We start from the raw sequence: 24674 nt of genomic DNA, 5'->3' as shown, positions 1-24674 counted from the left end.
CTCATTTTCATTCTTACTTCCCAGCTGGTTTTGGGGGGGAAAAGCGGGTTTTCAAAGCTTTCCGTAAACGTGTGTAACAATAGGAAGCATTGCCTTTTAGCCTGCGGCCGGCACAGTTTTAAATGAGGTCCCAGGTAGTCATGGTTACCTCTCCTCTTCAGTAAGAGATGACTTTTATTTCCTGCCTTTTGTATTTGCACATCTCAGATATACATTCTCCTAAACTGTAATTGGTATTCATGGATAGACAGGGACATGGGAGCAAGCTGCCATGAGAGGGGAAGAGCCAGATGGACGCAGGAGGTGTCAAGGTCTCCAAGCTCCCAAACATCAGGAAATCTTAATTTCAAGTCATTTTTCCTCCCCTGGTGAGGGCGGGGAGAGGCAGACCTGCCTCTCTGCAGCCTCAGGGCTTGTCCTGATCCCACCTCCCTCACAGCATCTCAGTTAGCCTGGATGCTGTTCTGGGATTTGGGATTCACCCTGCCTAGGAGCTAGCTTCTCCTTGTGGAAGGGCTTCCCGGTATCCTGCATTGCTTCCCATGGATCCCTTCATCATGCCAAGCCAGGATCCAGCTCAGGACCCAGCCCTGAGCGGGATCTTGGCTTCTGAGGTGCACGTTGGGGGGCATCTAACCCTGCACCCTTCCATTTTTTGAGCCGAGGAGGGAAAGCAGAGCACAGCCCGGGGAGCGGGCGCAGGAGAGAGAAGCGCTCGGCGATGATGGATGAAAGATCATAGCCTCATTCCACAGGATCATTGCTCCGAGTGTGGGCAAAGCTGCATGTCCCAGGGGGACCATCTCCAGGATGCATGTGAGCCTGTGTTTCAGGGCAGAGGGGATGGAAAGCCGCATATTTTATGCCTTTTTTTTTTTTTTTCCCTCTCTCTCTCTCTCTCTCTCTCTCAAGCACCAGGAAAACAAAAACCCAAGCTGTCTAATCAGAGACAAGCAGATTCCACCCACTTCCTTGGAAAACTTGCATTTGCTAGAAAATCATCTAGCTGCATTTACAGCAAGCAGAGTGCCCCAGCGGTAGCTCGTGCCTTTCTGGCAGGATGATAACCAGCGCTGAACAATTACTGCGCTGGAGCAGGAGCAGCAGACATATTGGCTTTTCTCAGCCAGCAGGAAAGAATTTGCAAAACTAAGCAGGCGACTGGAGCAGCTTGGATTTGCAGCTCTGGATGCGCCGTGCCGGGGATTCACAGCTCACCAGATTTGCTGGTGGCAGCATATCAGGGCCTTGCACACTGCATGCACCTGGGCTCCTGGTTACATTTATTCTTCCTGCTTTCATTTTTTTTTTTCTTTTTCTTTTTTTTTTCTTCTTTTTTTGCAAGGGAAGGGCCTGGTTTTGCTGCCTGGAAAAGGCTGCTGGTTTTTAGACGCTCAGCCTCCCCCCCAGGTCTGCATGAGGGCCAGTGGGGAGAAGGTGGTTTTCCCCCTTTTAATGAGAAAAATGTGTTCTTGTCAAGGAGGTTATCCTGAGAAAATAAAGCAGTGGGAAGAAAGGCAGCCAGCTCTGTGACATTTACCTCTGCAGGGCTGAGATTGATGTGCAGTACCTGGGATCCTGCCCTGTGCCAGCCCTCAGCACCACTGGGAGGAGCAGGATCAGTCCCAGGGCTCCCAGGGAAACCCTCCCAGGGCACAGCCCCAAATCTCCACTCAGGGCAAAGCTCCTTTGCTCAGTTTTAACTCCAGGCAGGGATGTGTGGGATTGCTGGAGGAAATGCCATCCCACAGGAGGTTTTTTTTTTGGTCTTTTGGGCAAAAACTCATCCTGACTGTGGGTCACGCTTCCACCCTTGGCTGCTGCATGGGCTGGGCATAGGGGAAGCACAGAAATCCCTTCTCCACAGCCTTGCTGGATTTGGAGCCCAAATCCCTCTCCACCTGCTCACAGCATCCCCTTTCCTGCCACAGCATGTCCAAATGGGATGCTCCGATGTGGAAAAGTGGCACAGGAGGGTTTTGGCACAGATTCCCACCCTGTTCCCACCATGGGTGCTGCCTGGCAAGGATGGCAGGACAGAGCCTGGCCTGGGATACACAACCCAGCCCTGCTCTAGATGCAAACTGCACATGGGTTTGCAACAGCAGCTGATGGAGACTCCAGTATATTAGCAGCATTAATTAAGTTACAAAAATTATGCATGTTATCAGTTATGAGACGACCTTTCGTAAACTCAGTTATTAAAGCAATAAAGCATGACCCGCTGGTCCTAACCAGTTTAATGGCGGCTACGAGCGCGGTTTCTCACAGAGCACTTTCAGCAGGTCATTAGCTGAGCAAGAAGGTAACGCGCGGAGCCGACGCGGTGCAGGCAGACACATCAGGGGGACACAAGGATGAGGGTCACCCATCCTTCTGCACCTCTTGCATGGGCTCTGGTGGTGGATGGAGATGGTGACAGGGGTGAGGTGTCCTTATTGTCACCAGCTCCAGCCCGGCTGTGTCATGCCGAATTCCCGGTGTCTCCAGGCAAACCCATCCCTGGGGTGCTGTGGAGCAGGTTTGGGGCTGGTGTCAATCCCTCTGCACCCAGCCCTGTGTTGCAGGAGGGAGGTGGGATGTTGTGATGGGGTCATCCTGGGATTCCCAGCTGAGGCCTTGGAGCTGCTGTAGGATGGGAGACCCCAACCCTCCTTGGGGCTTGGAGGAGGGACGGAGGGTCCTGTGTTAGCCCCTGCTAGCTGGTTTTGGTATGCAAATGGTGCCAGTCTCGGCATGCAGACAGTGCTGGTCTCAGTGTATAGACTGGGCTGGTCTCTGTGTGTGGACAGTGCTGGTCTTGGCATGTGGACACTGTTGGTCTCTGGACGGAGACCCTGATTCAGGGGTGTCTGGGTTGGAACCTGCACCCCCACCATGCCCCCTGCAGTACCTGTAGGGACATGCCATGCATCCAGGGCCACCTGGGGGGAAGCCACTGAACCCTGGCCACCAGGTCCTGCTCCCTCCACACACCATTGCTGTTACCAAGCACATCTCAGCCGGGTGCCAGTGCCTTTCCTACCCACAGCTATGCCACGGTACCCAGACCCACCGCAAGCCACACTGCACTGTCGGCACCCCCAGCACCCCCAGAGCCCCTGTCCCCGTCCCTGCCAGCCATTTCCAAGCACTGACCCTCTCCATAAACAAAGGAGAGGGAGAGGGAGGGTGGCTGGCATGTTAATATACTCTCCCCCCCTCTTTTCCTCCCTTCATCCCTCTGGGAAAGGCCTTTGCAGATATAAGCAAACCTTGATTAAAAGCTGCCTGACAGGCAACGGCAGCAGCAAGCAGCAGGCAAGGAAGCTCTCCAAGTCCAAAGGGAGCTGCTTCTGCTGCTGCCGCCGCTGCCTCCATTCTCAGATGTCCCTGATCCTTTAATCAATCACAGCCACGGAAGGGAAGAGCAAACACCCGGTGCCGGGGCAGAGGTATGTGCACGCATTCGTTCCAGCCGCAGCCGAGGCAGCGGGGCGGCCGCTCGCCTTTGGCTGGAGGCGTGGAGCTGTCCCCGAGCTTGGAACTGCCATTTATCTCAGGGGCTGTGTCCCTTGGAGGTCCCTGTGGGACCCCAGACAGAGAATGGGATCTTACGGGTGCAGGCAGCAGGATGGGTGCAGGCAGCATCTTGCCTGTATCTGCCCCTTCCCCGGGTGCTCCGGTGCAAAACGCATCCCCAGGAGAGGGATGCTGCCTGCTCCCATCCCTCCAGCTGTGCCTGGGTAGCAGTGAGCAATGGGAAAACGGGATGTTTACAGATGGGGGACCCCACCAGGAAGCTGCTGGGATGGGGGTGCTGCAGTGCACCAGCCCGGGCGCTGGATCTGGCCAAACCATCCAGCCCTCGACAGCAAACCAGGGCTGGGCACGTGGTGTTGCCCCCGCGGGTCCCGGCTCGGCAGCCCAGGGGATGGTCCCGTTGGGAAGCTCAATCCCGGGCTGCGTGGGGTGGGTGAGGGGCCCGCTCCGGCCCCGAACCACTGACGTGCAGAGAACCCCCCCCCTCAGTGGGATGATTTGTCACCAAGTCCTGTGTGTCGCCGCGGGGCTCGCTCCCCGCTGGGGCAGGAGGTGCGGGCGGAGGGAAGGGAAAACCGCGTCATCTTAACAAAACCCAGCAAACCCCTCCGTGTCCTGCCGAGCTTTCCCCAGCCCGCGGGGGGGCCGGGTGGTTCTGCCCGTGCCGGGCTGGCGGGAGCAGGCAGGGACTGCGATTTGCTTCGCCTTTTTTCTTTTTTTTCCTTTGCTTATTTTTAGCGCCGCGTCTTAATATCTAGTGGCGGTGCCCTGGGACGTTACCGCGCCTGCGGTCGGAGGAGAAGGTGTCTGGGGCAGAGCTGCTTTGACGCCGCAAACGAGTCTTTTTCAGCCGATCTGCGGCTAACGAGGCCCCCGCCGCTAACGGGGGTCCCCGGAGGGGGGGAGTGGCAGAGTTGGACCATTTGCACTGAATTTGTTGGGGCTCTGCGGGGAGGGGCTTGCCCTGGAGGGAATCCCCGGGTTTGAAATCCTTTTTGTGTTTGGCTTTTTTTTTTTTTTAATAAGGTGATTCTGGTTAATGAGGGGCTGAGCCTGTGCCGGGCTGGATCGGTGTCTGGTTGGGGCCAGGGTGGAGGGCCAGGGTGCCTGTGCCATTGGGAACATCCAGGGGTTTGGTGTTTCCTGGTGGGTACTGGGGGATGCCAGAGCATCTTCCTCAATCTTCCTTCTCGGAGCTGCTTTTTGGGAAGGGTTGAGTGGTTTCCATGCTGAGACGTGCCACACGGTTGTGGTTTTGGGCCTGCAAATGGTTTTTATCGCAGAGAGGCAGCCGGCAGAGACATGGGGATCTTGCTGGGGCCTGGGTGGGAGCCCACCAAGCTGGAGATCACCAGCACTGGCTGCAAATCCAGCAGGGACCCCATGGCTCAGGGAGAGCTGGGCACATCATGGCACTGGTTTTGGCAGCAGGCATCTGTGCTTGGGCTTTGCCAGCCTCCAAGCCCATTAGTAATGGATCTGTGTGGAATAACCCTGCTCATTAAGGTGAGCTACCCTGGGTGGCAAAGCTGCTTTAGAAGGAAATGATACTCAGCTCCGGCCGGGCTGTGCCTGTGGAAATGGGGTGATGCACAAGCCCTGATGAAGAGAGACATTGTGGGACAGCTCAGCCCGGGACACCCAGGAATCCCTAATCCTGGTGGGGACCATAGGGCTCCAGAGGGGCCAGGGGGTACCGGCAGTGAGGGACGTGCCCCAGCAACCTCCCAGGGTCCAGCAGCCCCCATGTCCACCCGGGGTCTTGGCATGAGCCATGGAGTGGCTGGGATGTCTCCAGGTGCTGGAGGGGGGATGCTCCAGCGTCCCAGCTTCAGCCCTCTCCCCACTTCAGGTCCTTCCAACGGCACAGCTCCTACCCTCTGCACCATGGCACCTCTCTTGGTCTGAGGGAACAGAGGGGAAACCTTCTCACATCCACCCACCCTCCCAATTTCATCCAGATGTCGCTGCATGCCCAGTGCTGGTAGTGGAGGTGTGGAGTCCTCCTCTGCTCCCCACCTCCTGCCTGACCCAAGGCCTCACTGAACTGGAATTAAATCCTCCTAATCGCACATGTTTGGGATGTCGGGATGCTCCATATGAACATTCAGGACATTGGGATGCTCCAGAGTCTGGGAGAAGCTGGAGGAAGGTGCCGGAGCTGCAGCCATCCTGAGCATCAGGCAGCTTTGGAGCCCATCAAAGAACATTGAGGGACACCAAGGAACACTGAGGGATGCCGAGGGACACTGAGGTCCTTTGCACGGCACCAGTGCCTGCGCTTACTGCTGTTTTCCAGGAAGGAGAGCTCAGGCTGGGAGAGGACACAGCAGCACCAGCCCCCCTGAATCCAGCTGCATCATCCCCCCATGCCAGGGGCTGTGCAACCCTGGCAGCAGCTGGGGGGTGGGCAAATCAGACCCTTCTGGTTTTTGGCAGCATGTTGCTAATCAGCACAACCCGGCGTGCACCGCCACGGGTGCACGGCTCGCTGCTATTTCAGGAGCCTACTTGAAATACACCTGCAAGAGGGGAGAGGAGCACCAGCAAGTAAATAACCCAGCAACCCAACGGAATAAAAACACTGGTGGGGGCGTGCGGGCAGGATGAGAAGAGATGCAGCAATTTAAGGGGATGAAAAAAAAAAGAAAAAAATGAAGTGTGATCTGGTGATTGAGGGGCTCGGTTCCAGTCGTGCCCCAGCTTTGTGCAGGGATGCTCCCTGGTCCCTGTGCTTCACAGGGAGACCTTGTCCTGATGACCATGTTGGCGGGGGGTCTCGCTGTGTCCCTGGTGTGGGCAGGAGGATGGATGGAGCCCCCTGCCCACCTCCCACCTCGGTGTGTTTACTATACACTGCCATTTGGCTCTTGCCTTTCCCCGCCGCCCCCTGCCTCCCCTTTTCTGAAACATTATAAATCAAACAGCTTAAAATGTAAAGCATCAAAAATTCTAAAACCTTCATCTATTATTAACTGTGACAGTAAATTCCACCTCTGAATGTTTCACATAGCAACTGTTACCAGGACTCAGCATCCAAAGCTGATGTTCCAGCAACTTTCCATCACGCTGTGGTGCCAAGACCGGCCCAGTGAGACATGCTGCCACTCCCGACGCCTTTCCATGGGATTGGGAACCTAGCTTGGATTTAGTCCTACCAGGATAGGACGGGAGCTTGGCACCTGTGTGTCGGGGTGTGGAAACCAGTGGTGGGGGTCCCCTGTGATGGTCCTACCTCCGTGATGGTCACGTAACCGCCAAACTTCGTTACTTTCACCATCACGTTATGGAGCACTGTAAATAACAAGGAGGGGAATGGGGCAGTTAAAGTAAATGGATAGAGGGATGTTTTTGCAGGGGATGGTGTTTGCTTTGCCCCAGGGCTGGTTGTGGTTGTGCCCCCCAGCTGGTGCCCTGCACCCCAGCATGGGCAGCGGGTCTCACTGGTGAGCTTGTGGTGTGCCAGGTCCCCGTGGGGCTTGGGAGTCGGGCATTCTCCGCCAGCGCTTGTTCACCTTCCCCACGTGGCAGCACAGCGCCATGTTGTGCCCCACGTTGAGGTCATTTGGGTTGAATTTGGCTGTGCAGCAGCACAGGGAGCCTGGCTGGAAGCTGGGAGAGCCCCAGCTCTGCAGCTCCATGGGATGCTGAGTCTGGTCCTGTCAGAGCCTGGTCAGCGCGCTGGCATCCCTGGTGCTGAGCTGTGACCACGGCGAGGCTCACACCTGCATCCCCAACCACCCAACCCCCCCAGCAGTGCCCACCAGGACGTGCTGGGTGACCCCACACCTGGCACGGACATCCTGGCCTGGCCATCGCCCTTCCCACAAATCCCAGTGGCTGCCCATGTGTCACTGGGATCTCTGCCATGTCGGCTGCAACCTCCCCGGGGACAGGCAGCAATTTTCCTGTTCTGAAGAAGCTTTTGAAGGTTTGAGTGAATCTGGGAAGCAAATCTAATTGGCAACCTGGTAATTCCTCAGGGGGACGTGTACTTTGGTCATATCTAAGTACATTCCAGCCAGTGTTTAAGACACCCTGAATCCAAACTTGGACAGTCAAATACCAGCAGCTCTAAGCTCCTTATCTATTTCAGGCAGATTAACTCCTTAATCATCCCTTTTGGAAGTTCCCTGCCCCAAATTCCTCTCCCCTCCCATTTCATCCCTCCCCACAGTTTTTCAGCAGGAACAAAAGGATCAGATTTTGGGGGGGTGTGAAAGGTTGGGATGGTGCCCACAGTGATTGACAGAGTCAATAACCAGGAACCAGGAGAAGGCCTTTGGAATCGGCTTCCCCAGCTCACCTGCCCCTGTTATTTGCCTTGGGGATTTGGAGACGGGGAATGTATAACACCAAAATGATTTATCACACAACATTGAACCTTGATTTATTATTTTCAACCCCTTGCATTCTTTTTTTTTTTTTTTTAACCTCGATTTGTTGTTTTTTTCCCAACCTCCTTTTATTCTTATTTTCCCTTTTTTTTCCCAGGGGATTCCTGCTCAGCATCCCCTAGCAGAGATTCCTCCCCCCTCCCCCAGCCAGCAGGGGAGACCTGGCAATGGGAATGCTCATTTTTCCCTCTTCTTCCCTCCCCCCCAGCAGGCAGAGGAGGCCGTGCCGAGCCGTGGGGCCACAGCCTGGCCACTGTCACTCAGGGGAGTGTCGGAGCATTACGCTTCATTACCGAGCTGTCTGCTGCTGGCAGGAGATGACTTGGAGGGCAGAACCTGGCAGCAGCACAACCCAATTGGTCTCCGGTGGACAGACCTGGCTGCAGGCAGATGCTGGAGCACAGCACCTGGGGGGTGCCTGTGATCTGGGGATGGGGGGGTGTTGTTTTCTGTGTGGTCGCTGAGTCTCCAGCTTGGTTGGTGCAGTTTGGCACAGGGAAGTTCTGTTCTGAAAGCAGAGGCAGGAGGTGCTGCAGGAAGGGGGATGGAGTAATGCCCCCTGTAACCTTAGGTGTCAGTGAGGGGGTTTCACTGGGACTGGAACCACTGGTGATATTTAATATTGCCCATCTAAAGCATGGGCATGAATGTCCCCGTGTGCCTGTCAGTGGGGAAGGGACACGGATGCACCGGTGGCAAAGCCCCATCCCGGAGAGGGAGCAGGAGCATGGGAGGGGGCTGGGGCAGAGCCAGGGCAGGAGGTTCAGGACTCCAACAGGGGGCTGGGACACAAGCCTGCTCCCTCCCCATGCTCCCAGGCTGGCATTTCCCAGCCTAGTGGTGCTGGCTGGGGTCAGGAGCCCCAACACCGGGCACAAACCCAGACCACCAGAGGTGCAGAAACTGAGGCACCGTTGGAGAGTGGTCCTGGTTCTGCATTCTCCAGGTGGGGTGCAGGCCAGCTCCAAGCCATGGTGCTGGGCATCTGGCAGGTCCCACTGCTGGGTTTGCTGTGGTTTTGCTGGGCCAGAGGGCTTGGTGGGTGCCCGTGGTGCTAGGTGAGGGGGGGGACCAAAACTGAACAATGTCCCACCGCTCGCCCTGTGGGTGGCTTTGTCACAGAATGCAGTCAGGTTTGTCAAGCATGATTTGCCCCTGGTAAATCCACATTGGCTTTTCCCAATCACGAGGGTCCCAATATGAGGGGTCGTAATAATTATTGGAATGGTTAATTATTGTTGGAGTCACAGAGAGTCAGGCTGAGAGCTGGAAGGGAGGGAGGAAGGAAGAAAGATCCTGACCTGTCATCTAGAAAATAATTAAAGAAAAACAGGAGCGTGACGAGACCCGGCCACCAGCACCGTGCTGGTACCACAGCACTGCCAGCTTGCTTTGAGGCTGGAGGGTTGTCTGAAGGTCACCATGGTGGTGAGTGGCCTGTGGCTACCCCATGGCTGTGGGTGCCCCTGACACAGGCTTCTTCTGTCCATCCTGGCCACCATCAGCCTGTGCTGGCAGTGGTGGGATTTAGTGTGGAGGTTGGAGAGCCGAGTCCCTCCGTGACCTCCACGTTTCCAGCTTCATGTTTCCCTCTTGCCATCAGTGTCAGGAGGTTGATGTCAATCCCCTTGCTGGGGAGCAGGAGCACACGGCACCTCCCTCCATGTCACTGCTGGTGATGGGTTTTCCTCCTCCAGAGAGGAAATTTGCTCAGGAGGACTCAGGCTGAGCACTGAGCCTCCAGCCTTTTTTTCCCTTTTTATTTCCCCTTTTTTCTCCCCCGCCTTTTTTCTTTTTCCCTTCTTTTGTTTTCTTTTTTTCTTTGTTTTTTCTTCCTCTCCTTTCTCCCTCCTTTTCCCCCATTTTTTCCCCCTTTATTTTTCTTCCCTCCCTTGTAAAATCCTTTCCTGCCAGCTGGCGTTTTCCAGCAGCAAGGAAAAAAAAACCCACAGCAACTTGCTCTGACTCCCAGCACCTCCCCATCCTCCCTAACCCAACCCTCTGCCAACCTCCCAGCCCTGATATCAAGGACCCAGCACCCCACCACCACCACCACCACCACCTTCCTCCAAAAATAAAGGAGGAAAAACCAAAGGAAGAGAGAGGATGAAGCTGCGGATGGGCCGGATTTCCATGCAGGGGGATGAGGTTGGGGAGGCCACAGGCTTCCCCTGGCAAGCGAGGGAGAAACCAGGGCCAGCAGAAACGTTGAGTCATGAGTGTGGTTCTCAGGCGATGGTGGTTGTTGTTTGTTTTTTTTTTCTCATTCCCTGAGTAAAATTCCTCACTGGGGAGGAGCAGACCTGGAGGGGGTCAGCAGGGATGAAGGATTGTGCCCCCCCCAAGATGAGGCATTGACCTGAATCTGGTTGGGATGCACCCCATTGCACTGGGGAATCCCCTAGGCAGGTCCCCCTCCCCAGACGCCCCCGAATGGGGGGGACCTGCCTAGGGAATTCCCCAGTCTCTGTCTGGGTGGAGCAGCATGGTCTGGGGGGGGCTGAAGGAGATGGGGACCCCGTCCCTCCTCCTCACTACCCGCATCCTTCCCACCCCCGTGTAATGGGTGGCGCGGCCTCAGCTCCATTTATCATCATCTGTGGGCAAGTGAAGTGTGGAGGGAACAGCTGCTCTGGTCGGCTGAGCGCCGAAAGGGGGGGGAACGTGGTGATGGAGGAGGGGGGAGCAGAGGGCTGGCCCTGTGGGTACCCCCCCTCCCCGTGGCGACACTGGGATGGAGCGCTGGGGTTGTGGGAGGTGATGGGGGAGATTGGGGAGAGGGTATGTTAATGGGGGTGTGTTGGAGAAGGGTTGTCTCAAAGGGGTTTTTTGGGGAGGGGGTGTGTTAAAGGGGTGGAGGGAGGGTGCCTTAATGGGGGGCACTAGGGGGTGCATTGAGGGGGGGTGTACCTGAGGTGGTGCCCAGCCCCTCTGAACCAGGTGCCACCTCCCCATGCTGGGCACAGGGGGGTGTCCATGGGGTGCAGGAACAGAGGGACAGCCATTGAGGGTTATACCCTGCCCCTGGCCAGCCTGTGAGTCACTCTGCACTGCCAGAGGGGTGGGTCTGTCTGTCCCCCAGTTCCTCTCATTCCCAGCTCCTGGGGTAGGATGCCCTTTCCTGATCTGTCCCCCCCCAGCTCCCCTTTTCTCTTCTCCCTTAATAATCCAATTCTCCCAAGCACTTTGTGGTGTGGCAGCCAGCCAGAAAGGGTTCCTTTAAACTCCTCCAGCTCACAATTAAACAAATCCAGGGCTGATGCTCCTTGATAGGTGCTTATTCCCCCCAGGAGCTACCTAGAGGGGGATAGAGGGAGGGGGGGGTCCATCCCTTTGCTCCCACCCACCCCAGTGCCACCTGGCTGCCTCCCTGGGTGGGGGGGGGTGAGGGTGGGGAGGGGTTGGGTGATAGAGGGAGTTGGGGGGTCCATGGTGCCAGCGCCGCTCCCATGGCAAAGCATCCCTGCTGCTATTTTTAGTTGCTGAGCCCTTGTTGATGGCGCAGCGGCGAAGGAGCAGCCGGAGGAGCAGCCGGGGTAGGGGCGCCGGATCAGGCCCCGTGGGATGAGCAGCAGCTGGGAAGCGAGGCCTGGATGCGGGGGGCAGGGGATGCCCCCTGCCCCTGAGGATGCCCCCAACCTCTGAGGAAGCCCACTGCCCCTGAGCATGCCCACTGCCGCTGGGGCCAAAGTGTTGGGGGTCTTGGGTGCTTACTGAGGGTCCCCTTCCACGGAAAGTCCTGGGCTGCTTTCAGAGAGCTATGGATCCTGCCTTGCTGTGTCCCTGCCAGCCAAGGGGAAGGGGGAGGAATGGGAAGAAGGCAGGGAAGGAAGGAGCGATGGAGGGGGAGGAAAATAACACCAAACCCAGCCACACAGCACAAATCCTCCCCAGCAGCAGGCAGGCTGTGCTGGCCTGGCAGTGCCGCAGGTGCCCCGGCTCAGCTCCCAGCACCAGTCCCTGGCACCGGGTCAGCCCCACATCTGCAGCCTGGCCTGGTGCTCTGCAGCATGGTCCTGGGTCATGCACTGGTGCGGGAGGGGCAGGAGGTCCTGGCATGTCCCCGAATGGTGACACTGGGGCTGTGCTGGCAGCTGTGGGGCCAGCTGGGTTGTCCACAAGTCTCTGGGGACCAAGGGATGCTCCAGGGGTGGCCATAGCCAGAGGTGAGTGTGGCTCCTTGAGTTGTGGGGACAGGATCATGCTGTCTTCAGGCACCATAATGGCCCCATGTTCCTGCCTCTTCCGACTGATGCCCTGGAGACCCTTCCCGGAGACCCTTGCCACAAGCCCTGCCTGCAGCCATGGTGGCTTTGCCAGGCCCCTGAGGGTGAGTGTCTGGCTGCAGCCATGTGCAGACAGTCCTGTATTGATTCCTGTGGTGGGGACAGAAGGAGCCAGGCTGGAAACATCTTTGGAGCTGGGAGAGCACGTCCGGCAGGGACACAGAGGGGGGAGTGAGTGTGCAAGGCCCCTGGGATGCGGGAAGAGCCATAACCTTTCTGCTGTTGACAGCTTGATTTGATGCCATGAAAGCGTTTGCTCGGAAACAGGAGGTGACATCTGTTAGGGCCCTTCTCCAGCAAAGCCACAGCAGAGCCCAGGGTGCTGCTGGTAATGAGTGTGTCCCCCTCCTGGCCCCCAATGGCAGCATCTGTCCCCTGACACAGCCCCAGTGCCCGTGGCCTGCAGGGAGGGGGGGGCTCTAGACAAGGTGCCTTGCTCAGCATGGGACTTTGGATGGGATCAGATGGGGAAGGAACAGGCATCCCAGCTGCACTCCTGCCTCACCCACCCCCGTGGCCCCTGTGAGAAGATGCCCAGGGTGCAGGATGAGCCTCAGCCTTGCCAGGCACTGGGACACAAGGGGTATCTTACAGGCACGGCCATGGCCTGGTCCAGCCCCAGGGCTTCCTCCCACTCACACCCACACACACAGCTTGTGTGCACGGCGCTGCACACCCCACGTGCAAGAACAGCCTGCAAGTGTGCAAACCCTGTGGGTGTGCACAGCTCTGTAGGCCAGTGGGTGACCCATCCCCTTGCACCAGGTGCTTCTGCTCAGCCTGGCATTGTCCCAGCTGTTTGGAAAATGAACAATAATTAACTAATAACGATAATTGATAATAAAACACAAAGAGGGGGGGGGAAAAGCTCCTCTTTTAAGCACCAGCCCAGGGTCTTCTCAAGCTGCTTTCATTTTTCAAACCTGCTTCCATGTGGAGCAAGGGGCCCTTTCCTGCCTTTAATTTTCTCACTGCTGCACCAGGGCTGCCCCAGAGGCCTGGCTTTGATTTTGCTGCCTTTGTTCCAGCAGCTCCAGCACAGGACAGGGCAGCACCATGCCAGGTAGGGGCTTTCACGCTGTCCTCACTGGATTTTTCTTTGGCCTGTCTTTTCCTTGGGATCTGGGCTCTAACCACAGCCCATGCAGCCTGTGAGGTGATGGAGGATAGGGAGGACACAGTGCTGGGCTGAAATGGGTAGCACCAAACCCAGCTCCAGAGGTGCTGTGCATCCCTGCACCATGATCAGCATATTCCTGAGCCATGACTGGTGCACCCCTGAGATGCCCATGGTTATGGAAGTACAAGGAAGCAAAGCCCCATGTCTGTACGTAGACCCTGAAAGGTGCTGAGGTGTGACCGGTGCCCACAGGGCACTGCCGAGGGGCTGAGGTGGGTGCCCAGCAGCAGTGCCATTTGTGTGGCCACCAGCAGAGCCATCAGCAAAGGGACCATGCGGAGCCCTGGGATGTTTGACACGTTCTGGTGGTGACATGAGGGTGGCAGGGGGTCATGTGCAGCCCCCTCCCCGGCTCAGGGCTGGCACCACAGGGAGGTGTACCAGGGAGCAGGGCAGCGCCTTGTCCTCCTCCTCGTTACACTCATCGCCTTAATGAAGGCAGAGGGGACAGCAACAGGGTCACCACCGTGGCATGGTGCCAAGGGAGCAGCACTGGGGAAGCCCCCAGGGATCTGCAGGCCCTTGGGGCTCCCAGATCTCAAACCACTGCCAAAACAGGCTCATGTTCACCTCAGTGCCTCTGACCCACAGGTGCTGGAGATAAGCAGGATGTGTCCCGGCTGTAACCAGTCCCTTCATTAGCCCCCTCAAGCCACTCAGCTGCTTCCAAGCTCAAATTGGTGACCCAGGTGTTTCCCTGCACCTATTACAAGTGGGGCTGGGAAATTAGGGTGTTTAATGCCAATGATGGGAAGGCAGCTTCCAGATGGGATCACACTGGGGCTGGGGGGATCGGCTGGGGGCTGCAGGAGGCAGCAGCAGGCAAAGATGGGCAGAGCCAGCAAGTTGAAATGACTTTTTTTTTGCAGCAGAGCCTGCAGTTCTGGCCCTCCACGCTGCTGATTCCAGTAATTAGTCTAATAATTAAAAAAGAATGGTGATAAGCAGGGTGTTGGGAGGGGCTGGTGAGTTCCTAGTGTTCCTAAGGAGGGCATGTGAGGATGAAGGGTGAGAGCACCAGGGCTGGGGGGCCCTGGCATGGTGCAGGGGGTCCTAGAGCCATGTGGGGCAGGTGGGGAGGGGATTTGCTCACCCTGCAGAGCTGGGGTGGGCAGCAGAGCTGGAGAAGATCTCAGCTGGAGGGAGACTTGGAGATCCCCAGGGCCCCAGCTTGCAGGCACCCTCCTAGGGAGCCTGGTGATGCAAGGATGTGATGCAGGACAACGTGCTGCCATGCAGGGTGAGGCGACGTGTAGCCAGCTGCTGTGACTTAGGGCAGTGCAGGGCAAGGTGAGGGGACACGGGGAGGCAATGCCAGGTGACATGAGGCAGGGCAGTGCAAGACAACGCAAGGCAGGGCAATGAAATGCAGGGTAATGCAGAGCTATGCAATGCAATGCAGGACGATGTGATGTGATGCAGGGTGACATGATGCAGGGCAATGTGATGCAGGCCAATGCAGGGCAGCATGCAAAAGATGCAAAGCCATGCGTTGCTGAGCGGTGCAGGGTGATGCGACGCGCCACAGGGCAATGCAGTGCAAAGCAGTGCACTGCAGGGTGATGTGAGGCCATGCAGCGCCAGGGGCTGTGCTGCAGGGCCCTGGGCAGGCAGGGCAGCACCAGCAAGGCGATGCCCCAGCAGGCGAGGTGATGTCCCCATGGCGCCAGTGATGCAGCCCCTCTCCACGCACGGCCACGCTCCCCGGCCCTGCCGCGGTGGCCGATGCTTCATTTGAATTCTCGCCTCTCTCTCTTCGCAGATAACGAGCCCGCGCCATGCAGTCCTTTCGAGAAAGGTGTGGTTTCCATGGCAACCAGCAGAGCTACCAGCCGACTTCACAAGATACATCACGCCTGGAGAATTACAGGCATCAAAGTCAGGCAGGGCCGAACTGCGAGCGGCAGAGGCTGGTGGCGAAGGAGTACTACAGTCAGCAGCAACTGCCATACGCAGGCTATGAGAACAGCGCGGTGGAGAAATACCACCGGGGGAACAAGCAATTAGCAGGGCAGCAGCTGCAAGGCAGGCCAGCCTTTTCCAATTACACCGTGCAGGAGAACAGCCCTTACCCAGCCCGTTATTCAGGGGATGAGAGCCTGCAGGGGTGGGGCGGCCAAGCGCAGACGCTGCCGGGTGGGGTGGCCAAGTACGAGGACAGCCTGATGAAGAAGACGGCAGCGGCACTGGCGGGAGGGCGGTCATACCACGAGCCAGCGGCTGCCCCACTGCCCTTCCGGACTCACTTCCAGCAGCAGCAGCAGCAGCCACAGCAGCAGCCACCTGCACTCCCCTACCCCAAGCTGCAGCGGCAGAAGCTGCCAAACGACGTCTCCTCGCCCATGCCCTTCTCACAGAGCCCGCACTTCGGGCAGCACTCGCAGTCCTTCCCTGCATCCTCCACCTATTCCTCGCCGCCAGCGCACTCCTACAAGAGCTGCACAGCACCCTCGGGGCAGCCGCCACTGGAGCGGCCCCTGGGCAGCGCTGCCAGTCTGGCCCCTGGCCCCCGCGTGCCCAACCTGCACGGCTACCAGCCCAACCGCATCGGCTACGAGCAGCCCCCGCAGCCCCCACCGCAGCCCCCGCAGCCGCCGCCGCAGCCCCCGCAGCCACCGCAACCCCCACAGCCACCTCAGCCCTTGCAAGGGCGACATCACGGCCCAGACACCCTCCACTACCAAAATCTGGCCAAGTATCAACATTATAACCAGCCGGGTCAGACCTACTGCCAGGGCGAGGCGCCGCCTGTCCGAACGCCAGAGCAGTATTACCAGACCTTCAGTCCCAGCGCCAGCCACTCGCCGGCTCGCTCAGTCGGCAGGTCCCCGTCCTACAGCTCCACTCCCTCCCCGCTCATGCCCAACCTGGAGAACTTCCAGTACACCCAGCAGCCACTGAGCACTGGCGCCTTCCCAGCCGGCATCACCGACCACAGCCATTTCATGCCGCTGCTGAACCCTTCTCCCACCGACGGGACGAGCCCTGATGCTCAATCCGGGAACTGCAAAAACTTGCAGAAAGAGAAACTGCCTGAAAACCTGCTGTCGGACCTGAGCCTGCAGAGCCTGACGGCGCTCACCTCCCAGGTGGAGAACATCTCCAACACCGTCCAGCAGCTGCTGCTGTCCAAAGCGGCTGTGCCCCAGAAAAAGGGCATCAAGACCCCAGCGAGGACCCCCGAGCAGCTCAAGGGGCAGCACTGTAGCCCTGAGAGCAGCACCTACTCGGCAGAACAGGTAGGGACCCCCCTATCCGACCCACTGAGCACCCCCCAGTCCGTCCATGCTGAAACACAGGATGCTGATTATCTCAGTGGGTCGGAGGACCAGCTGGAGAGGAGTTTCCTGTACTGCAACCAGAACCGGAGCCCTGCCCGCGTAAACAGCAACTCCAAGGCGAAGCCTGAGTCAGTGTCCACCTGCTCTGTGACCTCCCCAGATGACATGTCTACCAAATCAGATGACTCCTTCCAGAGCATCCACGCTAGCCTGCCCCTGGACACTTTCACCAAGTATGTGACCAATGAACGGGACTGTCCCCGGCTGCTCCTCAGTGCCCTGTCCCAGGAGGAGCTGGCTTCCGAGATCATTGTCCTGCAGGATGCCATCAGTGAGAAGGGAGACAAAGCCTGGGCCAACTCACCCATGCTGAGCAAGGAAGCCACCAAGTCCCCTTTCCAGATGGAGAACCATCGTCCCTGCCTGGACTCCATGGTGAAGGGTGCCTGGCCCAGCCAGGGTGACTCCAGCACACTCACTGAACCCCTCAAGCTGGACAAGGCTTCAGGGGCCAGCACGGGGAAGGACTTTGGTGAGGAGGTGTATGATGGTCCGCAGGTGGAGTTTGCTGCCACCAAGACCAAGGACACGCTGAAGGATGCTGCCCCGCTGACCTTCAACTCCAAGCCCAGCATCCCAGCGGCGACCTCGAGCGCCGGAGCTGCCGGATACAGCTGCTACTCCAACACCACCGCCAACTCGGTGGGGTCTGAGAACGCCATGGAGCCCTTCGAGTGGCCGGAGGAGAGCCTGGGCGAGGCCTGCCTGCGGTGGAAGGAGCTGCAAGCCACCGAGCTCCCCAAGGGCTTGTTCCCCAGCAAACTGGTGGGCTCCTGCAAGGAGAAAAAAAATGCCTGCGGCTTGGATCTGTGTGATGGTGAGCAGCAGGCCAAGAGTGAGCCAGCCCAGGACTTCAGCCAGCAGGCGATGGAGGAAGAAGAGACGCTGACCTACGATGAGGCCACAAAGGCAGACAGTGAGAGGTGGCTGCAGGACACCCGGCACTGCTGCTCGACTGGGGACTTCAGTGAGATTCCCATCATCTCCTCGCCGGAGCTGAAGGAGTCAGACCTGGAGGCAGAGGAGTACTCCTCACTCTGTGAGCTGGCCGGCTCGGAGCAGAAGTCGGTGACGTACGACGCCTCATCGCCAAAGCCCCCAGAGATGCCTGCCGTGCTGTCCTCCAGCGAGGTGCCTGTGTCTGCTGAGGAGACTGTCAGCGCAGTGGAAAAGGAGAGCTCAGCTTCTGCTGCTCGCCTCTCTGGCCAGTCTGTCATCCTGCTGGGCCCTGCCGTGGGCACAGAGACTAAGGTGAAGAGCTGGTTCAAGTCCTCCCTGCCTCACATCCAGCCCGAGGAGGAGAGCAGCAGGGGGGAGATGTCCCACCCAGAGGCAGCCAATGCTGAATCCACCCCGTCAGTCACAGTGAAGCAGCTGCTCACCTCTGAAAACACACTGGGGAAAATGGAGCCGGTCTCACGGGGCAAGAGCCTCCGCAACAAGAGGGTCCAGGGGCGGCTGCTGGAGGGGGACGGCCCCAGCAGTGCTGTGCCCAGCCCCTTCAGTGACTTGCCCACAGCTGGCAGCACGGCCGGTGCCTGCCTAGGGCCAGATGGCCAGGCAGAGGTGCCCAGCAAGAACGCCCAGAGCCAGACACCCCGATTTCCAGCTGAGGGTCTGCCAGCACGCATGTGCACCCGCTCCTTCACTGCCCTCACCGAGCCCCGTGCCCCGGCACCGCTGGAGGGGTTGAAGGTCCCCGTGCACCAGGAGAAGCTGGGGAAGAAGCCAGCCTGCGGCGTGAAGCAGCGGGTGGCTTTCAAAGCCAGGAAGTGCAGCGGCCGACTGGTCCCCAAGGTGGTCCAAAACCCTGGTGATGCCACCCTCCTGGTGCCTGGCTTGGTGTCAGTGGAGGAGGCAGCGGGGCCGACACCGCCGGAGGGGGACACAGTAGAGGTGGGGGAGAGGGACCAGCGGTCGATGATTCTGCGCTCCCGGACGAAGACGCAGGAGGTTTTCTACACCAAGAGGCGGCGGGGCAAGCGGGCTGCTGACGTCCGGCTGAAGAACTGCAAAGTGCCCAAGAAGCTCATCAACAACCACTTGCCGCCTGCCTTCAAGCTGGCAGCCCCAGGCAGCCCCCACAAAGAGGGGAAGGTGAGCGCCAGGATGAAGCTGCCCAAAGCAGGGCCAGGGGTGGGGGGCAAGATGTCTGAGCGGCCCCTGCACTCTCTGAAGAGGAAGTCCACCTTCATCTCCCCCATCCCCACCAAGAAAAGGAACCTGGTCTTGCGGAGCAACAATGGCGGCGTGAAGGAGGAAAAGCCAGAGGGTCCCCCCAGCCTCTTCAAGAAGATGCCTGTGGCCAAGAAGGTGAAAGCCAAGCTGCCTCCCAAGAGCTCTGGTGAAGCTGTCCCAAAGCACCCTCCACCGAAGGAAGCCCCTGATGTCTGCATCAAGATCACCTCCCGGGCAGCCTTCCAGGAGGCCACCAAGACCAAAGTGCTGCCTCCTCGCAAAGGCCGTGGCCTCAAGCTGGAGGCCATTGTCCAGAAGATCACCTCGCCCAACCTGAAGAAGTTTGCTTGCAAACCAGTGGCCACGGCGGCGGCCACAATGACCACCTATGGCACCTCCCTGAGCCTGGCAGGGGTGGAGAGGGAGCGGGCAGCGAAGCACGGCGGGGTGGCCCCGGGTGACACACGGCTGCCCAAGCCAGTGGCAGCACAGAAGGTGCCCGGCACAGCGATGGCTGGGCAGCTCTGCCGAAACCCCAATGGCCGGGCACCAAAGGGGAAGCTGGGTGGTGGGAAGAAGCTCTCCACTGAGGGCTGCCAGGGCGAGGCCTGTGCCCTGGCCCCGGGGGTGCAGCCCGGCTCTGCCATGGCAGCCAAGGGCCTGGGGCTCCTGCCTAAGAAGAGGAACCGCAAGGGCAAAGTGGCAGCGCTGGGCATGGCCAGAGCACCCATGGGCCCTGTGCCGCCACCGGCGCTGCCCCGGGAGCGTGTGACCGGCCCTGGTGTTGGTGGGGAGGAGGTGGCACGGGAGGGGAAGAAACCAAAGAGCGAGGAGAAGGAGGCAGGGGGCAGTGAGGGTCCCCCTGAGGGACGCCCCGGTGCCGGGCCGGCTCGGGGGCCCAAGCCGCGGGCCAACCACTCCAACTACAACGGCTACTCCAAGCGGCAGCGGAAGCGGCTGGCCCACGGCAAGGCCAAGGCGGTGCCGGCACGCTGCAAGGGCCGCGGCAAGCGGCGGCGGCAGCAGCCCCAGCAGGCCCCGCTGCTGCAGCCGGCTGAGCCCGAGATCCGGCTGAAGTACGTCTCCTGCAAGCGGCTGCGGGCGGACAACCGGGCGCCCAGCTTCTCCCCTTACATCCACGTGGAACGGCAGGGTGAGTTCACCGCCACCTGCACCGTCATCAACTCGCCCAGCGAGGAGGCGCGGCTGCAACGGGGACCCTTGGGGCCAGCGCCGCCACCGCAGGCAGCCCTGCCCGCCTCCTCCACCATGCACATGGGGCCGGTGGTGTCCAAGGCGCTGAGTGCCGCCTGCCTGGTCTGCTGCCTGTGCCGCAACCCCGCCAACTACAAGGACCTGGGGGACCTCTGTGGGCCCTACTACCCCGAGGACTGCCTGCCCAAGAAGAAGTCACGGCTGAAGGAGAAGGCACGGGCAGAGGGGCAGGGCGAGGACTCCGTCCCCCCCGCCACTGCAGCCGAGCGGCTGGCCCGAGGGACAGAGGGCGGCTGCGGTGCTGGCGGCAAGGCTGCGCGGCCGGAGGGTGCCGGCGAGGCGGCCAAGCAGAGCTCGCTGCGCTCCAGCCCGCGGGGCATGTTTCGTAGGCTGCAGAGCTGCTACTGCTGTGACGAGAGGACAGAGGGCGAGGAGGCGGCCGAAAAGCCCCGGCGGCATGAATGTCACAAGGCCGAGTCCCTGCCGCAGGAGCCGGCGGGTGACACTCAGGAGCACTGGCTGCACGAGGCCTGTGCCGTATGGACCGCTGGGGTTTTCCTGGTGGCGGGGAAGCTCTACGGGCTGCAGGAGGCCGTCAAGGCAGCTGCCGACCTGGTAAGAGCTTGGCTGCCTGCCCGGCGTGGCACGGCACGGCATCCCCGGGTGGCATGTCCCACCGGCCTCCTTCAGCCAAAGCCATTCCCATGGCTCCAGCCAGGATGAAAATTAATAGGACTGAACCAGGAGTATCTGGGCACAACAAGGCATCCTGGGATAGCAGGGCAGGTGTTGAGCCATGAATCTTGCTGGCTTCCCTCAAGTTTTATCCTGCTGTGGCTCCGTTAGCAGCCAAAACCCCCTATTAGGCATAGAAGTGTATTTGTGTTGTTACGTTTTGGGAGGGCTGCAGGGACTGCCCTGGGACCGTAAGGATGCTGAGCCTGGTGGGTCACTTCTGTGTGTGGCAGGGGTTGGCTCGCACTGGGACAGACACACCCTGGCGAAGGCAGGAGGGGAGAGAAAAAGGGGTTCAATGTGTCTGATGCCACCATGATGGGCAGCAGGGGAAGGGGAGCTGGAGGGAGGGGGCAGCCCTGCCTTGCACCTCTCCCAGAGCGAGAAGAGCATGGGCACATTGAGCAAGCAAAATAGGGAGGATGCTGCTGGGAGACCACCATGGTGACATGGGGCTTTTGTGCTGTGGGAAGGGAGAGGACAGCCACCAGCAGAGGCTGGGCAGGGGGCCCCCAGCAAGCCCCCCGCTAACAGCTGTGGGGCTGGTTGCATCCAGACTAATCCCCAGGTGTCCGTGCTTGCAGTGCAGCTTTGCTAAGGCTGGGGGTTCCCGTCCCTGCTGCAGCTGCTGGGATGGGGCAGGAGATGGGGAACATCATGGTCCTCCACCCCCAAGCCACAGCATGGCCCAGGCTATGTCCCTTTATCCCCTGTCCCATGGGGGATGGCTGTGGGCTCGGCACCTTCCAGGCGAGCAGTACAGCGGGTGGGAAACGGGTGCGTGGCTGCAGGTGGCCAAGCCAGGGGTATGGTGCCTCCCACCGTGTGCTGATACTGGGGACGGATGCTGTCGGGGTGCTTTGGTCTCGCCCTGGGCTCTGACGGGGTCTCTCTGTCTCTTTGCATCTCTCTTTCCCTGCTGTGAATCCCTGGGTGCGTTTAAAGAAGTGCTCGAGCTGCCAGCAAGCGGGAGCCACCGTGGGCTGCTGCCAGAAGGGGTGTCCCCACACCTACCACTACGCGTGTGCCATCGACACAGGTGAGCTCGGCCATGGGGACAGGGCTGGGGGGACCCCCCCAGTCCCCTCTGACCCGCCTGGTCACGGAGCTGGCTGCTCTGCAACACTTGAGGCCACCAAGGCCAGGGTGGGCTGGTGGCTCCCTGCCAGCTGGTATGGCGATGTCCCCTGACAGAGCCATGCCTAATGGTGTCTTGAGTTTGTCCAGCCTCAGCTGAAGCGTTCAAGCAATTGCACCCACCACCATCCAGACCATGATGGTTTGTGGTCCTTCATGGTCCAGGAGCTGGCAGGAGGCCATGGGCCGGGGAGGATGCTGTGTCCCCTCTGCTTGGCAACAGCCATCCCACTGTGTGGGGACTCCCCTGACCCCATCTCCTCTCCTTGCAGGTTGCTTATTAACCGAAGAGAGCTTCTCTTTGAAATGCCCCAAACATAAGGTAAGCGCAGAGCCCCCCAGCACACAACCCCCGAAATGCTTCGCAGCCCCTGGGGTAGGGGGGGACCTGCCTTCAAACCATGCCCCCCTGGGGACACCCTGCTCCACGGCATGGGGTGCTGTGGTGGGGCAGTGCATCCCAGGGGGGATACCTGGGGGTACCTCCACTGCTGGGCTGGGGGAGGAGGGGTGAGGATGGTACCACCCACGCACTGAGCAGGTGGTAGGTGATAATTAACCCCTGCTAAAAGCTCTGCATCTCAGGTGGGCGCCCAGTAATTTGCGGGTGGGCGGGGTGGGTGCTGATGGGGACGCTCACGGCTGACCAGATCCCGGGGGACCCCGCCCACCCTAGCTGACACCCCCCCTTTTCTCCCTGCAGAGGCAGCCGCTGTAGCCCCCCGCGGGCACCCACCAGCGAGGGACCGGCGGAGGAGGCAGCGCCCCGGGAGCGGAGCGGGGCTGTACCGGGAGCCCCCCCCCCGCTGCAGGTGGGCGCAGCGCTGCCCCATCCCCGTCTTCTCCCTCCCCGAGCCCGTTCCGGGCGGGTAGAGCCAGCGCCGGGTTTTCCTCCACCCCCGGACCCCGGTAAAACCCGGCCTGGCTTACACGGGAGATGGATCGGGATCCCTCGGGATCGCTGCACAGGGGGGAGGGCGGGGGTGATGGGGGGTGGGGGGGGTGGGGCGGGGGTGTGGGACCGTGTACACGGGGGGGTCCCGGTGATGTTGTCTTACTGTGGGGCTGCCGGAGACCCCCCCCGCGGGTCCCGGCTCTCCATATCTCACACTGATCTGATCTGAGATGTTGCCTTCAGCAAACCTCACGGTGTCTGTCTGTATATACGTGCGGCGGAGAAAAGGAGACAAAAAAAAAACGAAAAAAGAAAAAAGAAAAAAAAAAAGACAGAAAAGACAAAAAAAAAAGAGAAAGAAAAAAAAAAAGGAGGAAAAAAAAAAGAAAAAAAAAAAAAAAAAAAAAGGAGAAAAAACGGCCTGCTGTTTGAAACACCACTCTGCTTTTCTGTTTTGTTCTTCCATCTCCTGTCTGCTCCCACCCTGCTTGTCCCGGGGTGCCAGGCCCCCCTGCCCAGGCCGAGGGGTGCCCACTGGGCTGCCCCAGCCCTCCTCCCTCCTTCCAGCCCCCAGCCCATTGCACCCACCACCCTCCCTGTCCATGGGGTGCTGTAACTGCTGGGCTGGGGACACCCAGTCCTACTCTTGGAGACCCCAAGACCCACCCTTCTCCCTCTGGAGCAGCTCTGTGGCTCCTCTCACTGGGGATGGGCTTTGCTCCCTGTGCTTGTGCAAACCCCATAGCTCTGGGTGCAAACCTCAGTCTCTCTGTGCAACCACCCCCACCCCGGGTCTTATCCTGGTGTAAGAGGGTGCCAGCACCCCAGAAATGGCTTTCCAGCTAGCAGCAGGGTCCTTGCAGGAGGAAGAGGAGGGCACTTGCCCTCTGCATGGCCCTGGCTCTCCCCTCCCTGCCCTGGGTGTTGGGTTCACTCAGATCCTTTGGCTTTCAATTCCCTCCCGTCCACCTCAGTGAAGCTTTGGGGGGGCTGCCCAGCACTGGGATCACCCCCCGCCCACGTCTCCGTGGGGTGCCCTGCATGACCCCCCCCCCTCCCTCTTCCCCCCCAACCCATCCTCACACCACCCCTACCCTGGCACAGGTAGCAAATAACCAAACCAGGGTGAATCCACCCCAAAACCCTGCGAAGGTATGGGGTTGTGTGTGTGTGGGCACAGCACTGGCCCCATCCGCCCCTCCCCTAGCCCCACAGAGCCAGCACCCATGTCCCCCCCCTGCTGTTGTGTCCCCTCCGTCCCACCCAGCCCTCACCCTCAAGGTTTGCTGGCCACAAAATGTCTGTCATTTCAGCAATTTGCCTTGGACACGGGAGCAAAAAAAACATACAGTAAAAATAGAAATAATAAATACATTTTAAAAAAAAAAGAGGGGGAAAAAAATAATAATTAACTTAAAGGAAAAAAAAAACAACAAACAACCAACAATCCTCCCAGTGTCCCTGGCAGTGTTGCCTGAAATCTGGCTATTTTTAGTGACATCTTGTACATATGACTGTAAAATGGTAAACCGTGTGTATTATATATTGCCTCATTATATAGTGTATATATATGTATACATATACATATATATAATATATATGAAGACTGTAAATGTTAAGACTAGTGTTCTTATTAGTATATTGCTTCACACTGAAGATTGTGTGTAACAAGCTGTTTCTAAAAGATGTTTATTTTCCTTAAGAGTAAAAAACAGGTCATTGCATTCAGAGCGTCAATAAAGATACAACGATTGTTTTGGAAGTACGTGGCGCCCTGCTCGTGGCCTC

At 59.0% G+C, this 24674-nt stretch overlaps 1 protein-coding gene across 4 annotated transcripts in view; it reads left to right on the top strand.

The window, feature by feature from the left end:
• RAI1 (retinoic acid induced 1) overlaps positions 1-24651 on the top strand; it is a 73660-nt gene extending 49009 nt beyond the window's left edge. For 3 of the 4 annotated variants that reach the window (XM_051632071.1, XM_051632072.1, XM_051632073.1), the window contains 4 exons: positions 15148-20734; positions 21800-21893; positions 22264-22313; positions 22695-24651. In XM_051632071.1, coding sequence (XP_051488031.1) covers positions 15164-20734; positions 21800-21893; positions 22264-22313; positions 22695-22709 — 5730 coding nt within the window. In that variant the 5' untranslated portion in view covers positions 15148-15163 and the 3' untranslated portion in view covers positions 22710-24651. The remainder of the gene's footprint in view (positions 1-15147; positions 20735-21799; positions 21894-22263; positions 22314-22694) is intronic. The other variant, XM_051632075.1, reaches the window with a different exon arrangement.
• Positions 24652-24674: the final 23 nt, after the last annotated feature.

This window comes from Apus apus, chromosome 14 (genome assembly GCF_020740795.1).
Source record: "Apus apus isolate bApuApu2 chromosome 14, bApuApu2.pri.cur, whole genome shotgun sequence".
NCBI lineage: Eukaryota > Metazoa > Chordata > Aves > Apodiformes > Apodidae > Apus > Apus apus.
This window is presented reverse-complemented; position numbering and strand designations above follow the sequence as displayed.